This window comes from Eurytemora carolleeae, unplaced genomic scaffold (assembly GCF_000591075.1).
Source record: "Eurytemora carolleeae unplaced genomic scaffold, Eaff_2.0 scaffold184, whole genome shotgun sequence".
NCBI classification, from domain to species: Eukaryota; Metazoa; Arthropoda; class Copepoda; order Calanoida; family Temoridae; genus Eurytemora; species Eurytemora carolleeae.
The window spans coordinates 162,579-180,504 of record NW_019397071.1 but is presented as its reverse complement, the minus strand read 5'-3'; the positions used below and the strand labels follow the sequence as shown (position 1 = coordinate 180,504).

At 32.7% G+C, this 17,926-nt stretch overlaps 2 protein-coding genes across 3 annotated transcripts in view; one reads left to right on the top strand and one right to left on the bottom strand.

Moving 5' to 3' along the window:
- The window catches only part of LOC111711595 (liver carboxylesterase B-1), a 12,143-nt gene extending 3,117 nt beyond the window's left edge, over positions 1 to 9,026 (bottom strand). Inside the window, exons 1-4 of one of the 2 annotated variants that reach the window (XM_023485993.1) lie at positions 8,975 to 9,026; positions 7,255 to 7,345; positions 1,444 to 3,195; positions 528 to 619 (exon numbers count right to left, since the gene is read on the bottom strand). In XM_023485993.1, the coding sequence (XP_023341761.1) occupies positions 528 to 619; positions 1,444 to 3,195; positions 7,255 to 7,323 (1,913 nt within the window). In that variant the 5' untranslated portion in view covers positions 7,324 to 7,345; positions 8,975 to 9,026. Of the gene's footprint in view, positions 1 to 527; positions 620 to 1,443; positions 3,196 to 4,184; positions 4,222 to 5,617; positions 5,709 to 7,254; positions 7,346 to 8,974 lie in introns of those variants that run through there. The other variant, XM_023485992.1, reaches the window with a different exon arrangement.
- Positions 9,027 to 11,876: 2,850 nt separating this feature from the next.
- On the top strand, positions 11,877 to 13,467 carry LOC111711596 (uncharacterized). The gene is made up of 4 exons (XM_023485994.1): positions 11,877 to 12,073; positions 12,126 to 12,816; positions 13,100 to 13,177; positions 13,320 to 13,467. The coding sequence occupies exons 1-4, from the start codon at positions 11,955 to 11,957 to the stop codon at positions 13,392 to 13,394; spliced, it is 963 nt and encodes a 320-aa protein (XP_023341762.1). The 5' UTR covers positions 11,877 to 11,954; the 3' UTR covers positions 13,395 to 13,467.
- The last annotated feature ends 4,459 nt before the right edge of the window (positions 13,468 to 17,926 follow it).

The following is a 17,926-nucleotide window of genomic DNA, read 5'->3' as shown; positions in this document are numbered from 1 at the left end:
GGAAGGATAACTGAATCCCTCCAGTGGAATTATAAACCCCTTGGAAGGATATCTGAATCCCTCCAGTGGAATGTAAATAACCCTGCGTAAAGTTTTAAATTGTAAAAAGCATTTTTTGAAACCCCTCCAGTGAAAATAAAATCCCTCCGGTGATCTCCAGTAGAATCGAAATCTTACTACAAACTTCTTTGAGTCGAATTTTGTTTACATTTTTTGTCGTCATTATCTAATAATTAAAAAAAGAACAATTCTGAAAACGTACCCAACCAAAAGTACGAGTTTAAAAGTCGACTTTGCGCTCAAACTCAGGATTTACAGATCTTTTAATGTTTTAAATGTTTTAAATGTCTTAAATGAATCCTAAAGAATTTGTCCATGAACACTGCATACTCAGTGTAACTACCTTACATAGCCGGACTGTCCCTTTAAACAATCCCTAGTAAAGCTATATTTGGAGAATGAAATATGTTGATGGGAGGGGGGGGGGGGAAGAGTTGTCCAATGAAATATAAGGATAGTTTACTTACTTTTGATCCCACAGCAGTCTTTGCCAGAAAAGCATTCGCTCAGGCGCAACTCTTGACTTCATCTCCGGCTTGGTGTTTAACTCCAGATATCTCTTTACAAAAACGTAAAATTATTTTTTAGTAAAGAAGTTGAGTTTTAGACATCAAAGTTTTACACTATCAAGTTACAAAGATATGGAATGAGAAAATTTCAGGTTGTTGCAAAAACTCAATTCTTTTCTTTTTCATCTTGACAATTAAAGCAGTGAATGTAAAACTTGGATACGCACTATGCAGTTTATAACTTAATGCAATTTTTTAAATATGGCATGTTCATCGATGGAAATTTTGAATTCTCATCCTTTTTTTTAATCTATCTCTCAAAGTTCAAAGGTCGACTAAGGAAAATTAATAACAGGGCCTAGAAATCCTTAAAATAGACCAATGAGAGATGAAGACTAACAACAGCTGATGTATTTCCAAATTATTAATAAAATTAATTAATTTTGCTTCTAATTTTTAATTCAGTAATGTGTAAGGAGTAAAGCCAAGTTGCTAATCTTTTTCTCTTTGTTCTGAGATCCGAGCTGAGAACTTTTGTACATTTTTACTCAAAATACCGATCCCTTGATCTCGATATGCACTGTGGGCCCTTTTAATTTGATGATAAATGCTTAATCTCTTCATTTCATTTGTTCCTCCATGGAGTAAGATTACCATGCGATTGATATCGAATAAAGATCAAATTAATCTGCAAAATAAGAGTTCTCAGACAATAGCTGAAAACTTTAGAATTGTGGCTATCGAGATCAATGCTTAATCTTAATCTCCAGATTAAATAATGCTGGTTCTCCTCTTGTTATTAATCTCCAGATTAATTAAGCTGTCGAGATTAACGATATCCCATTAAAAGTTCCCAGCTCAGTTTACATTTTACCTTTTTATCAGAATAGGGTTTCCATTGCGGAAGATCATCATACATGAATGGAGAAGGATTTCCATACTTAGCAAAGTTTGTCCAGTAGCTGGTCATCTTTTCAGACAGTCTTTTCTCTTCTTCAGTTTGTATCTTCACACCTCCAATTGACTGAAAGAAGTGGAGCGTATCATCACCATGAACTGGAGACAAACTGTTGTCTGGAGCTCCATACCATTCTGCTACTGTATTCTCTCCTACAAAGCTAAACAGGTAGTTATAAACAGGAACTTTAGCTTCAGAAAGAATTTCCATCATCTTTTGATCTGGACTTAGGAACATGATGTCTGTGAACAGATTCATCCAACCTTCTCCTGAAATACGTAGATCAAATATTTCTCCAGTATAGTACTTTGTTGCCATATTCTTCAGGAATATTTCATTCTCTGAGGTTTCTGTCATGTTTCCACTTGCAGTGATTTGCATTTGTTGAGCTCCAATATCAGACCAGGTTTGTTCTTTATCAGGGATTGGACCTAGTAGCGCCATTACAGGAACCCCGCCTTCGTTTAATACAGTTCCTGATATCATAGGAACCTTGTTATAAGCACCAACCTTCATGGCATGGAGAGGATCCAGGGGCAGTATTGGATCTGGGCTGTATGCATCCACTACTGGAGCCCACATGCTCCGTTCTGTGTCCTCTAAAGAACTTGCACTGACAGGTCCAACATATTGTGAGTTAACTAGGAATACTGTAGCATCTATAGATTGCAGACATTCAAGCATTTCTTCATCATAGTTAATACTTTTACAGTTAAATTTTTCAGCCAGCTGCTTTGCATTTCGTTCTTCTTTGGCAGACTCTGGTTTTATGTGTCTCTGGAGCATGTTTCCACTCTGTGTGATAGCTGCTGAAAAAAGACCAGTGGCCTGAGGTGAAAGCTGCAAAGCTGAGACACTATTAGCTCCAGAGCTATGACCAAATATAGTAATTTTGTTTGGATCTCCTCCAAAACTGTTGATAAACCTTTTCACCCATTTCAGTGCCTCGATTTGATCCCTCAGCCCCATATTTCCACTCACTATTTCATTACCAAAGGTCAGAAATCCAAAACCAGACATTCGATAATTGATTGTCACAACCAAAACATCCTTGTTGGTCAGAGGCACAGGAACATATTCAATTGCAGACCCTGATTGGAATCCTCCCCCGTGAATCCAAACCATTACAGGTTTCAGCGCCTCCTTGGTAGTAGTCAAGGATGATGTAAATATGTTCAAGTAGAGACAATCCTCATTTCCAGCAACACTACCACGCTTAGGACCGTAGAAGGGAATTTGTAGGCATTCACTCCTGAAATATGTTGCATCATAATTCTCAAAGGCAGTTACAGGTATTGGAGGTTTAAACCTTCTTGATCCAGTTGGAGGTTGTGCAAAGGGTATTCCCAGGAAAGCATAGAGTGTATGACCATCATCTGTCTTTTGTTTTGTTCCTGTGATTGTTCCTAAAATAGTATCAACGCTGGCAGTAGTGACGCCCTCCTGATCTGCTGGAGAATTTTCAGAGGAATCATTGATCTCTAAAACTTCATCGGTCTCAGCAACCTCAGTTTCATCAACCTTCTCTAATGGCTGAACTGTTTCAGCTTCAACCTCATTGATATCTTCAGGTACTATGATTTCTTCAGAATTAGTTTCCTCTTCAGCAGTTTTTTCTGCAAAAGTTACATCAGCTGTTGCATCTGTCAGTTCTTCTGATCTACTCTCCTATAACAATCAAAGATAAATATTGATATCAGACATTTCCCACAATTGTGAACCTAACCTGTTAAAAACGACTCTAAGCGAAGAACTTGTCCATACAAATTCAGAAAGTTATTCGACTCTATTTACTTTAAAAATCTACTTTATTCCAAACAAGTCATGCAGATAATACAACCTATAATCACCGATTTTTTTCGACGCATTCGTATATAGTTTATATTTCATAATTTTTTAAAATTTTTTCAAAAATTAATATTTTGCATCCAACTTGGTTTCACGGCTGGCGTTGGATTTTCGAACAATAATGGAAAATATGAAAATGTCGTCTTTATTGTCAAAAATCTTCCAAACAGAAATTAAATGTTTTCAAAAGAAACTCTCGGATCATAAAAAAATAAATAATATTTTGAAATATTAACTATATACGAATAGTTAGATGTCATATTGTTGGAGAACAGTCCAATCTTAAAGTAAATCAATATTGACTTTTCTGATTAAAAAAAAACTTTGAAATAAACGCAAAACAAAATCATTCCCTGCGTATAGATAGCGTAGATCCATTTATTATATTCCAAAATAAGCTTGAAAAGTCATGCACTTTAGTATAAATTTTGACTTTCTAATATCTCTGCCAAAAGTGTGTTTACTGTAAACAGAATGTCATTGTACTTCTTAATTGCAAGTCATTATGAAACACTTGATAGATGTTATTTTAACTGAAGATGTTATCTTTAACCGTAGAACCATTATATAAAAAGAGACAAAACATTTTAATTTTAGGTGACCCTCCATGTACAGAGTTGCATGTACAATTCACAAAGTTACCTTTAAACCTTAATTAGATGCTTAATCGTATACTAGTTTACTATGTTTTTTGATCGATCATAGCTGTTTAGTGTACCGTCGTGAATCTGACAAGCTCTATAAATGGAGCGGTCACTTGAAATTAGGTCTACAATCTCTTTAAGGAAAAAGCATGCACTCCTTCTTACCTCCTGGCCATCCTCTAACCATTTAGCTGTCCAACTTCTACCCGACAATTCACTTAAATTCGTTTACATAGTCTTTACAATTGTTTTTAACCTATTTCATTTTTTTCTGGCTTTCACAGACTTCTCAAAATCTGAGAAGTAAAAACATTTATAAACTGTCATGAAAAAGTTTGTATTTCCAATATGCAAAATGATAAACTTTTTTTCTCTCTTTTTTAAAGAACTTCTTAATATGCTGCATAATTAGTAAATTTGTGTAAAGCCACATAAAATGCAAAATTCGTTATATAAGATTTACGAACGAAACATAAATTGTGATAGTTCATTCTAAGAGTGTAAATCTTTTCAATTATGGTGCGCGGAAAATTACAAAAATTCTAACAGTTAAATAAGTAAAATGTGGCAGGTGGAAGATTCCCATGGAATCCAATATTTTCCTGGCCTGTGTATGTATATTGTATACACTGTACAGCTCCTCCATGACTTTTAGTTTTAAAATACAGTCTTGGTCAAATACTTCAGGAAAACCAAATCATCTTTATACCTTACTTGAATATTAAAGGGACTGAAGAGGGTTTCCAGCGAAGAAATGTTCGGTCGCATTTCGCGAAAATTTTGTTAAAACCATGAATTTTATAGCTGCAAAAATTAATTGCTCTAAAGAACTTGTGGAGTTCTCTGCTCTGATAGCTCAATATTTGAAGAATATCTCTACTTTTTAAGTTTCCGAATTATTTTGGTTCTTTCCATAGTAGATTTTATTTTGTGTTTTAAGAAGAAAGATCTTAACGGTCGAGAAAGTATTTTCAAGCACATCTATGAATTGTATGACGTCTCCTAGTCGTTCTCAAATCTAAATTTATATTTTGTGTTAATCCATCAATTGGGCTCGCTGATAAATCCCTTTTTGAAAATGAGTCTTGTATTCTCAAAATTTAGTCTTTTTTATGAATTTTCGCAACTTTTTCGCTAAAATTTTGCATTTATTTTTAAAAATTCTGTATTTTTTGCGAAATTTTCGGGTTTTTCTTTACATTTTTTCCATTTTTTTTCGCGAAAGTTTCGCATAATTTTTCACAAAACAGATTGAAGCGAAATTTAGCGAGCAAACGAAATGCGAAAATGAAGCACAATTTTGCTGCGAAACCCTGCTGTAGACGCAATTTTAACATTTTTAAAACAATGTCTGTGTAAAAATGGTGTTAACTTGCCATTGCGGTTCTATTAACAAATCGCATGCAGTAGGAGAAAGAGAAGGAACTTGTTAGAATTAAACACTTTTCTATAAGATAAAAAATGACAAAATCTTCATATTTTTGCTCAAAATAAATTTAATGAAATTTATTAATCGGACATGCCACTCTATACGCACAGGGGCAATTAAATTTACTACAAAATCCTTTTAATGTAAACATTGTTTACAGTTGAATTGCCTGGTCTCCTGTGCATTTTCATAATTCTTACACATAGCTCCAAATATTCGCTTCAAATCATTTAAAGATTTATTCACAACTGCCAAACTATAAAACACTCCTTCTTTACTATAGATGCCATCAATAGAAAATCATTAGACATGGATTAGGTTTGTTTAAGGTAAAAAACTAGTAAGTGGAAAGAAAACAAGCAAAGTCCCAAAGTTACACAAGACTGAAAGCACAACCAAAAGATTTCAGGAAAACACTGAAATTGAAAACGCATAGGTTGACTGAGACTAGAGTCTGTAGACACTAGGCACAATGGGGCAGTGTTTGGTAACTTGGTTTTTCAGCTTATTTAACATTTAACATTATTTAGCTTAAAATGGTGTACTCACAAAAAAACTGTAACAATTAAAGATTTTATGCTCTCAAAGTTTTCTATCTATAGAGTAAAACTCTTCGCTCATATATAATATGTATGTATATAAGTGTAAGATATAGCTATGCTATAGTTGATGGAACCCTTGAATGGGTATCCTTGGGTTCCCTCAATGCAATGAGTTTTTTAAATTCCACGGGTAACGCCGGGCACTTCAGCTAGTATTGTAATAAAGTAAACTATGTAGAGCACACAATTAAAAAGTGATAAACTTCCCTGTAGCGGTTTGAACATATTTAACTGTATAATTGCAATTTAAACCCCTGCCAAATATGAATATATTTAATCAATGTTTATTATAGGTCCTTCATAAAAATGGGCTTTAAACAGTTGATTTTCCACTGCTTTAAGTTTAAAGATGGTAAAAAAAAGAAGGTTTGCCTTAATGATACATTCTCATCTCCCCCCATGCACCGAATATAGACTTTACCAGACTTCTTCACATTCATGCTATCCTGTACAAGCGGGTGGTAAAAAAAGCAAAATGATACAGGGTGGCCCAATAAGCATGGGAGTTGAGTTAAGACTTCGAGGTCTTCGTAATTCATAGTGTTTAGAATGTTTGTTTTAATAATTAATTGCATAGCGTTTTACTTAATATAACACAAGAAAATTTCTGATTACAAATAGTACAAACAGCATTAAGATGTTCCTTTTTACGCTTAAGCTTGGAAAAAACAATTAAGACTTTTTCCGTAATGCCCTTTAAATTATAGTTTCTCCATTTTAATTCTGATCATAGAACATCTTACTCTATTTCCATGTTTATTGGTACATCCAGTAGCAAATGAATAACGATGCTAAGCATACAAGCTCAAAGCAGCAGCTGCTAAGCATACAAGCTCAAAGCAGCAGCTGCTTTGCAGCTAGCAGATACCACACTAGGTAGCATGCTAAAATGGCAGCCTGCTTCAGAAAAAAATGTAAAAACGTTCCGAAAAGTAGAGGCGCATACAGTATTTGATCAAGGAATTTATTGTAAATATTTTTAGTTATATAGAATAAAATGGAGGCCCGGATGACCCTTGTATATACGCCCATGCAGAAAAAAAACCATTTCAAACAACACAATGTGAAGTCCCAGAAAGTTTAAATTACATATAAAACTTTTAAGTTCTTCCAATTTGTACAGTATCTCATGCAAGTTGAGTATGTCAAGTGTGTAGTTACATGTACATTGTACATTGTACATAAAATATACATATTTCCTTACCTCTGCGGAAGCATGGGAGACAAGTACTGATAGATAGATAGACAGATAAAACAGGTTTAGCAGCTTCATACTGAACAGCTGATCAGCTAACCTAAGAAGGTCATCGTCTATAAAGGGTACGCTGACCCGCACCAAATAGAGAGTAGCTTATAGTCCGATTCACAACGGTTCTCTGTATACGCTTGTCTACAGATGAAGGATAAATCCTCGTTTTTCTCGCTAGAAATCAATTTTGTTTGTGATTTCTCTGATTTATAGTGTCTTGCGGATTCATGATGAAAATTCAATCCGTTTTAAGACAAAAGATCTATACAATATCTTTCTGATGGTTTTTCAAATAAAGGTTTTAAGCGGACTGTTGTGAATAGAACATGCAACTCTTTAAATGGATGATCACTTAGAATTAAGTCTACAGTCCCTTTAAAAAGTTAAAGTGCAGTTGTTTTTAAAGGAGAGCCAACTTTTTAAAAACTAAAACTAAAATAAATGTTTTTCGTTTATGGCGCTTTCTATAGAAGACCCTGCAATATACAAATACAATACATAGCAACTGTGTGCACTGAAACCACTTATATAGCATCTTTAAAAAATTCATAATCTTTTATCTTCTTTATAAATGAAAGGTAAAATTCTTCCTTAGATCTATATTAAACCGTTATTTTTCTATAATAGTTACTTACCAAGTAAATATGAACAAGTAAAAAGTTAAAACCAAAACACTGCCTGTTAAAGCAGATAATTAGTTCAGTATGTATTCCCTTAATAATAACAAAAACTTTAATTTTTTTATTTGTTTTTGGCACAAACTCTGATCTTTTAATCCCTTTAACTCTGCAACCCGATGTTTTAGACCTTCTATAATTCGGAATATGAATTCTATCAGATCATTTATTCAAAGTTGAAATATAAATGGTTTTTATCATTAGGTTGCAAAGATACAGGGTTTAGAAACTTTGAGTTTGTGGCAAACCCAATTACTTTTCATGTTTTTTTCGGGTAACGGAATTGAGTCTTAGCCACAAACTCAATTTTTCTAATCACTATATCTTTTTAACCTGATGGTTTTCACCATTGCTATTTTAAAATTTGATTATTTGATCTCATAGAATTCATAGTTTGAAATATCTAAGGTCTAAGACAAAGACTCAATTCCTTTATAAAATTAATTTGATTTTGAGTTTTTTTCGCAACATTGTATTTAAACAAAATAATATTTTCATAAGATAAAAACACAAATTTGAGATAGGATAATTTTTTTATCCAGACTGGTCTGACAAAATTCAGTAATCATCTCTCTAGTAATCCTTATTATATTCATGGACTTCTCAGACATAAGTAAGTATTTGAAAGATAAAGCACTTTTAGCATAAGTTTCTGAAAAATCCATCAATAATCAACATGGTTTTCATAATATATAAACTTCTGATAAAATAGGATATAAGTGCGATCCTGTAAATAAACAAAACTATTGCTTTTCTTTTGATTATTTAGATCTAAAAAATCTAATGCTTGAAAAAATAAAGAAATATTTCTAATAAACAAAAAGAAAGTTATATACAATAAAAAAACTAACATTTTTTTAATGCGGACCTTGCCATATTCTAATTACAGTCAAAAGTGGAAAAACTACCAACATTTCACATTTTAATTCATGATCCAACATTTCAAAGTTCAGATCATTTAGAACACTTTTCTTAGATCTCAAGATTTTTAAAATAACCTGCAGTTTCAGTGTGAAGAGGGAAACAGCCTGAGAACAACTGCTAACATAAATCATTTCTACTTCACCCCCTCACCCCCCTCTATATGGCACTGCAAACCAAGAAGTGCACACTCTTACACCAAAATTGAGCCGTATTTTGACAATTACTTCTTTTTAACTTAAGCTAAAGTCTATAGGTCTACAAATAAGTATAAATAAGTCATGGTAAGGTAAAACTAAAGATTAAGGCGCAGTTGCGACTTTCGAAACGTTAAAGTCTAGGCTGTCTACAGTCTACACATTTGATGACAAAGTTTCAGAGTTTTCTATATCTCAGAACGATGGAAGTAATGGTTGAACACGAGTAATGCTGAGAGTAGAGATTGGCATCGTTTTTTTAAACGAACGAAATTTTCGTGGAAAAGGGTGAAATTCGAAAAAAAACGAATGATGGATGTAGGAAATGGATTGTTCAGAGAAAGGAAACAATGATAGTTTTATAAAAAACGAACGAAAAAAAACAAAACTTTAATAAAACAATCGTTTATTTACTGAACAAACAAATTTTCCAAAAGATTTTAAAAAACTGTATTTTTTTCTGAATGAACGATTTTTGGAACAAAATGTAAACAAATATATTTATTTTTCCTGAATAAATCAAACATTTTTGGAACAAATTTTCGACAATTGAAAAAAGAACAAACGAAATGAAAAAAGTCGAACAGCCCATCTCTAGCTGAGAGCCGAAAAGACCAATAAATTAACAGATTTATCAAAAATATGGTTAACGCGCGGCATTCTCGATGAGTTTGAATTAACCCTATCCCTGCTGGGGTACTTGAAAACCAGGATATGCGGGGGGGGGTCAATTTGACCCCCCCTCCCTCTAAATCCCATGTTTTATGTCCAAATATGACAAATGATACATCATTAGAAAGCTCTTGTGCTCTACTTTTAGAATCTGCTAAAAAAAATAGAATTTTTTATCGCAAAATCCAGTTTTATAGTAAAAATTTGTCCAAAAAAATGAAAAATTATACACTTTTGAAAAGCCCTTGACCATGCCATTTCAAATATGCAAAAGTTTTTGCAAAATTTTAAATAACCTGATTTTTAATCAAGAAAAACTAAAAATGTGCAAATTTCCTTTGATAGATTGTTTGCAAAAAATTTGCAATTTTTTTCGCAAAACTTGCGCAATCCGTTTCCTTATGTCATAGGCTAAATTTTATCAAAATCTGACAAGTGAAAGTGGGTCAAAACAAAGATTTAGCTTGTTACAGGCAAAAGCAGTCATTCAGGCAGTGTGCCTGAGGACTCAGGCAGTTAGTATTAAAGCCCGGTTTTAGGCCTAAAGGGAGGGCTTTGGGTATGTAAGAAAAGTCAGAAAATTTCAACAGCCTCAGACCAATACTTTTTGAGTTATGTAAAAAAAAACTACAGGGGGGGTCAAATTGACCCCCCCCCAGCAGGAATAGGGTTAAAGAGTTGAGTTGAGAAGAATGGTTAATTGACTAAAAATGTTGTATTCGTTGTTAAAAATCCGCGAAATTGGAAGGAATATTTTAAACAGTTACACTCGCCTTCTTTAAACAAAAATAAGCATTTTAGTATGTTAACCACTCCATTCTAATGTTCCGATTCCGAATAAAATGCAGAATTTATGTGATAAAATTTCTTAATGATCAGTTATAAATCTATATATAAATTTGGCTTGTCTGTCTGTCTGTCTGTCTGTCTGTTTGTATCCAATAAACGTCAAAACGGCTGAACCGATCGGGCCCAAATTTTTTGTGGGACATCTAGGGAGCCCAGGGAAGGTTTATGAATCATCAAAATTTCAAATATTTGTCTCTATCAAAATTCGATCGTCATTAAATTTTTTAAAATTTTGAAAATCCGCGAAATTTTTTGTAAAAATCCGCGAATTATTTTTGTTTAGTTTTACGATGTACACAAAGAGAACATGTTCACAACTAATTTAGAAGATGGGCGCGAAGCGCCCTCTAAGGCTAGAAAGAAGGGCGCGAAGCGCCTTGAATTTCTAGTATAATTAAATTATTATAAATATAATTAAATTATTATAAATATAATTACTATTAAATGCAACTTGGTGAGTTTATATGAACAATTTTAAACTATTTCCTCTTGCGATTGAATCCTATTCAGTCTATATATCCCCTTTCATTTTTCGCAAACACTCCCTTTAAGACGCACAACCAATCAGCTATTTAAATTTGTTTATCAAAAGAAATGTCTGACACACTGTGGTTAAAGTAATCTATGGACAATTTTTTCAGCATTATTGTTAACATACTATATTTTTTTTAATTACAAGTCGATTAGACTTACATTTTAACAGCCTTTGTATTCGATTTTACCATTGCTCTTTTTTATATATTTATTCAGAATTCTATACTTCTAGATCTGTAACAAAAGAATCAAGAAATAAAAAGTTTTTTTTTTCAAGAAACGCATATGTATATGTGAACATTTAGTTTAAAGACTCATGCTTACATAAATCCTGTACATCACATCACTGTGATTTTTTCCCCATTCTTATGAAGTTTCAACAAATAACTTTAAGGACATCGATAAAATGTGGTATTGACAACTTTTCAAAGAGTTTTATACTATTTTACCTAAATACCAAAAAATAGAAGTTTTGTTTTTATGGTTACTTTGGAAGTTTTTATCAATTATTACACTTTTTTAATCTTTTGATATGCTATAACCTTAAAATTTAATTAGTAAAGAAGGCATCAAATATTACTCATGATATTGATTTTAGTAGGTTTAGCTTGATAATTCATTTTTCCAATATTTGTTTTAACAGTTTACTTTCCATAATCCATTATCTATACGTGTAAAAAGTTCAGTTTCAAAAAGTATTCACTGACAGTTGTATATTAATTTTAATATTCCTTTTTGATCAACCAATTATAATTATTATATCAAAAAGATTTATTCACACACAAAGATATACACACATATAAAAATGGTCAATCCTTCAAGGTGTATCAATGTACTGATGTACACTGGTGTTATAGTGATGTTTTTATACATTGGGAGTATTTCTGTGAAAAAATACATCGAAAAAAAGACATTAACTTTGAGGTAAAATTTTTTTGTAGATAATAATTGTGAATTTTATTATAATTTTTTTTAGCGATGTCCAAGAATCAGAGGAGTTGGAATTCCCTTTGATTTCAATTTGCCCTGGTTATACCTTTACAAATACTGAAATTGATTTCTTGCATGAAATTCTAAGTAAATCAACAAGAAGTTTTGCAAAGAAATGGATTCAGAATCATACTAGAAGCAGACAAGATTTCATCCATTTTATCAGCCATAGACATGATCAGGAATTGTTTAGATGTAACATTGTTATGAATTCTCGAGGGACTCTTGGCCGGCCTTGCGTCTTTCCATTCTATTACAAAGACTGTTTGATGTCTAATAAGTTTGACCCAACTCGATCACACCAATGTTCTTCCTTTGACAAACCACACAAAAGAACTCTTCACTACACCTGTACCACCACAGATGATACTAGGAGATGGTGCGCCACTAGAGTTTATCAAAACTTATCAGAAATCCCTGAACATTGGGGTTTTTGTACAGAGGATTGTAACGGGGAAATTCCAGAATGGGAGAATTCAGGGAACTTAGCTCATGAATTGCATGAAGACAAATGGGAGGAAAGACTGTTTGATTTAGAGCGCTGGGGAAATGGAAGATGTTTTACATATGAGTCCAACACCAAACATAAAAAGGGTCCCAATGGAAACTTCTATGCATATTTTGCCAATAAATATCCGACAATTGATACTTACATAATATATCTTCACTCTAAAGAGGTAGAAAATTATTTTAAAAGAAGTGTTTTTTAAAAACATAAATGGGATTTCAGATAATTCCGAAGCACTAGTATTTTTCTGTTATAAATCTTTTTCTAACAATGGTTTTCGAATGATTACCCGGCCCACTCAGCGTTCTTCTCTGATGGAATTTCAACTCCCAGTAATATTTATGTAGAACAGAAATATTACCATTTGATACCAAATTTGATCCCAACTTATCCCATACCCTTTTCAATCCCTTTAGGTAGGTTTCAAAAGTAAATGAATAATAAAAATTTAGAATTTTTGGCCAGCACTAGTGATGAGTGTTACAGGGCAATCCTCAGCTATCATTCTCAACCACTTAGAGCGTTTAACGGTTAACTTTATCATTATAACTTAAAAAAATTTCTAAATGACTATTTACTCTAGAACATAAACAAATGGAGTAGATTAAAATGCTGTAAATATTAACTAATCCATGAGGTTTCAGTGTACAAATTTAAATACTTTTATTTCAGGTAAAGTTTCACAAAGAGATTGTTAAGAAAATCCCTGAGTTTAATTCATGTATTCCAGATCAGGAAAGTTTTTAATTCATCATGAAAATAAAATCTCTTTCGTAAAAAACATTAAATTAAGAATACATTGATATGCACAACAGCTTTAATTATTAATATTACAAATTTAACAGCCAGATTACTGGCGCTACAACATCTGCTCTATTTCCATTTGCTCTATGGTCATTTGCTCTATGGCCATTTGCTCTATTAACCATTTGCTCTATAGCTCATAGATCACGACGTTTGCTCTATATGTCATCTGCTCTATACGTCAATTGATCTATGACATAACACGTCATTTGCTCAATAAACATTTTTATGACTGTGATGGTCCAATTGCTCTACTCAACATTTGCTCTATGAGTAAACACGTCATGCACCAGACCTTCTTCTCTTAGAAAACCATCAAAAATGCACCATAGAGATGCATTTGTTGGAGTACATTTGTTCCAGGCATGATGGACTTTGAAGAACTGATGAAAACTGCAATTTGCGAATTTTCCAAAAAAAAAATCCCGCATTTCATAGTCAAGTTACGCTCAGGAATTCCAATAAAAGCTATTTTATAGTTTATTTTTTTGTTATAGAGCAAATGACGTGTTTAGTCATAGAGTAGATTGAATATAGAGCAAATGACATATAGAGCAAATGATGTATAGAGCAAATGACTTGATAGAGCAAATGGCCATAGAGCAAATGACCATAGAGCAAATGGAAATAGAGCAGATGTCGTAGCGCCCAGATTACTTGCATGTTCAGAGAGTACATTGTACATAACATATCACACTTCACCACAATTAATTCTCAAGAGTATAATTCACAATCAAGATCTTACCTTCCAGATCTAACAGTTAGCTTTGACTATACATTGATTCTACTTGTAATATGGGGGTATATGTTTTGAATACTCCCCCTGGACCCCCTCCTCTCTTAATTCAGAGAAAAGGGGAAACATGTATTAATAAAATATATACCTTCACTATACACTCACCAAGACTCCACAGTGCACACCTGCCTAATTCTTTTTCAAACATCCTATAATAAAAAATTAAGAAGCCATTTATTAGGAGTATAGCGTGACTGAGTGCATTTTCACCTATATCAGGAAAATATCTGGATGTAATTTGGCATGGTTTGATCCAATGACAGATCATCCTGCAGATTGTGATCTCCATGGTCTTGTAAAAGTTGCCAATTTGATGACTATGATTCAGACTACATCGTTTAAAAATATCAGTTCAGTTTCAGGTACAAGAATATTTATTTTGTGCAGGGTGTCACCCAAAACATGACAGTGTTAAGACAACTTTAAGGTTGTCTTTGAAATAATTTCCAGCATTTATTCGAAAACCAGATTTTAGAAGTAAAATTCTGGAGTTACCTTTTAGATTGATTTAGTTCAGATGTCAATAATTTTGATTTTATTTAATAAAATTGAAATTTTATCAAAATTCTTAATATCTCCGGTAATATTGATAGCACAAAAAAGGCAGACAACAGTTTGGAATTCCCAGGACTAGAAGAATATTGTGGTTATTGTTTAAAGAATCATACATGTGAAGAAGACTAACAAATAAATGTCTCAAATAAATCTAATGATCAAAGAAAACTTTAAAATCATCTAGCTACTGTATTTGAGAAGTGCTCAGGGTCTGTATCTGTTGTATTCACAACATTTTGGCTTCATGGATTCAGATCTAAGGGGTAAAATATCAACCAAAACCTGTTTAAAACTTCATGCTCTCAAACCACAAATTTCAACTGTTTACTTATGAGATTATTAAAATTAAAAAACAAGTAAATCTTGAGAAAATGTTCATGACCGGGATCCATTTTTTCCCAGGTGGATCAAGGATCCAGATCCGGATTTGCATCAAAATGAAATGGATCCTAAGGGCTGTATTCAAAAATTTAGAAGGTTGTGCAATCATTTCCGGGGAGTAAGATATTAAAACAAATAAATGTTACTCTAATTTTCCAGGATGTAAGATACCTTGCCATAGGGAGGTTTGGGTAATTGATGATGTATCTCGAGAGAAAATAAACTGGAAAACTAACTGGACTTCAGAATTGTTCATAGAAGCAGCAACTGCAAATGTGGAGGTGTAGTAAAGAATGAATGTAGTAAAGAAAAATTGACCTAGAAGTTTTTTCAAACAATTATCAAGTAACTTTTAAGAAAATGGCATGCACAGTTTTTTTTTTATTTTACCATTTTTAACCTCCATCCAACTCCAACTACCGAGCTTAACTTCATACAACCTACTTTAAGACCTAACATAATCTTAGCTACAACATCTGCTCTATTTCCATTTGCTCTAGTTCCATTTGCTCTAGTTCCATTTGCTCTATTAATCATTTGCTATAGCTCATAGATCATGACGTTTGTTTTATATGTCATAATCTCTATTTATCAATTGATCTATGACTTAACATGTCATTTGCTCTATAAACATTTTTATGACTGTCTTGATCCAATTGCTCTACTCAACATTTGCGCTATGAGTAAACACATAATTTGCTCTATAAACATATTTTACAAAAATATCTAAACATATTAAAACTATATTGCTATGTCTATAAGTACATAAAACATGTTTGTCAACCATTAACTATAAGATCCCTCCGTCCATCCATGTAATGTCGTCTTTAACTTGAAATCCCCTCTCGGAGACACCAAACCAAACAATTTTGGCCCCATTTCTTTGTTCTCCGGTAACGGAGTCTAAAAACTTTTATTATTGTGAACAGAATATTTTCATATAAAGAATTAGTGACTTTCGTTAATAATTAATTGTCATTCTTTTCAGAAGTTTTAATATATAAAAACGTCTTAGGACTCCCCGACGGTTTTAACCTACTTATCCTTTAATAGATCGTAAGAATCTTTTCATTATAAAAATTATAAAACTTTTTAATAATTTATATGTTATTATCCATTTCATTTTTTAGGAAATAAAGAGTTTCTCTGAATTATCGGTTTTGATTTGTGGGTCATTTCGTTGTCTATTTGTTCATTATTGAGAATCTTGCTGCTATCCGACAACAATGTTACAATTCTTCTTTCAGTTTCATTATTACGCCAACTTCCTGGAGATATTTTTGTTTGTGCATATCAAGATACCAATCTAAATATTAACATTTCCTTGTTCTTTTAGTATTGCTTCCTAGAAGAACCAGGAGCAAGAGGATATTCAGCATTTACCCGACCATCATTTGATGCACCAGACCTTCTTTTCTCAGAAAACCATCACATATTCACCATAGAGATGCATTTGTTGGAGTACATATGTTCCAGGCACCGTTAATTGCCTCTGCACTATTGTTTGAACATTGAACCTTCTAAAACACTGTGGCAAACCTGTTCCAGGTTGGTATCTTTATTCTTGGATTACCTTTTCTTCCACTCTGCTTGAATTACTAGAGAAAGCAAAGCAGGGTTTTCTATTCCTTTACTTAATGCATCACATTCAGCTAACAGGAAGTTTTACTGCCTAATACCTAATGGATGGCTGTGCTCAGGCAAGTTCAGAATATCTTTCCAGTTAATGAAAGTTTTAGCCACAGCAGAACAATTCTCCCTTCTGTATTCAAGACAGCTCCAGTATTGATAGCCATCCTGTTTGTTTGGAGTAGAATAAATGTAGTTTTCATCACATATTAGGTTTTATTTACCCCTCTTGTTATTGAGCAGTCATGCTGTCATGATGAAATCTGAAGAACTGATTAAAACTGCAAGTTTTAATAATAAGCGAATTTTTCAAAAAAAAAATTCGCGCATATTGAAAACCAATAAAATCTAATTTTTAATTGTATTTTTAGTTTATAGAGCAAATGACGTGTTTACTGTTTAGGCATAGAGGAAATGAGGTATAGAGCATATGGAACTAGAGCAAATTGCCATTGAGCAAATGGAAATAGAGTAGATGTTGTAGCCAAAGATAACAGAATATATATTAGAGGGGAATTTAGAGAATCTCTTGGTATGAATTTTTTCAGTCCCTTTCAGCCTCATGTAAATGTTCACAAATTATATGCAATAGAGTACATTAATACAATATGTTCCCTAGAATATCCATTTCAATTTCGAATTTTTTAAAGCAGTTAAATAAACTTTATAAAATGAATTATGCGAATAATAAACATCATTTGATTTATAGTTATAACGGAAAATCATATGTTTATATCTTGAATATTTCTAAAATATTGGGTTTCCCTCTTTGATTACAATGAAAAAAAATATTAGATTGATTTTTATCCACGTGTGCCTGACAGGCTATCAGAGAATTGATTTAGTGAAAATCAAATAATTTTCAAGAAAACTTTTCTATAAAATGATACTCCAGGGCCCAAAAGGCTATATAGCACAAATATGTTAAGTACACCTGCAGTTATATGGAAACAGTACAACAAAATGCAGGGTGGCCAAAACTTTTTTGAAAAAATCCGTACATTTTCAGAGGAAATCCGTACAATCCGTACAATTTTCGAAAAAAAATCCGTACAATCCGTACAATTTTCGAAAAAATACTAGAGAACTAGAGAACTAGAGAACTAGAGAACTA

Excerpts from the sequence above, each read along its gene's own strand:
- LOC111711596 (XM_023485994.1), top strand. The coding sequence starts at position 11,955 with ATGGTCAATCCTTCAAGGTGTATCAATGTACTGATGTACACTGGTGTT. Across the intron at positions 12,817-13,099 it reads TATATCTTCACTCTAAAGAG|AATTTTTGGCCAGCACTAGT; the intron begins GTAGAAAATTAT and ends ATAAAAATTTAG. Across the intron at positions 13,178-13,319 it reads ACCACTTAGAGCGTTTAACG|GTAAAGTTTCACAAAGAGAT; the intron begins GTTAACTTTATC and ends CTTTTATTTCAG.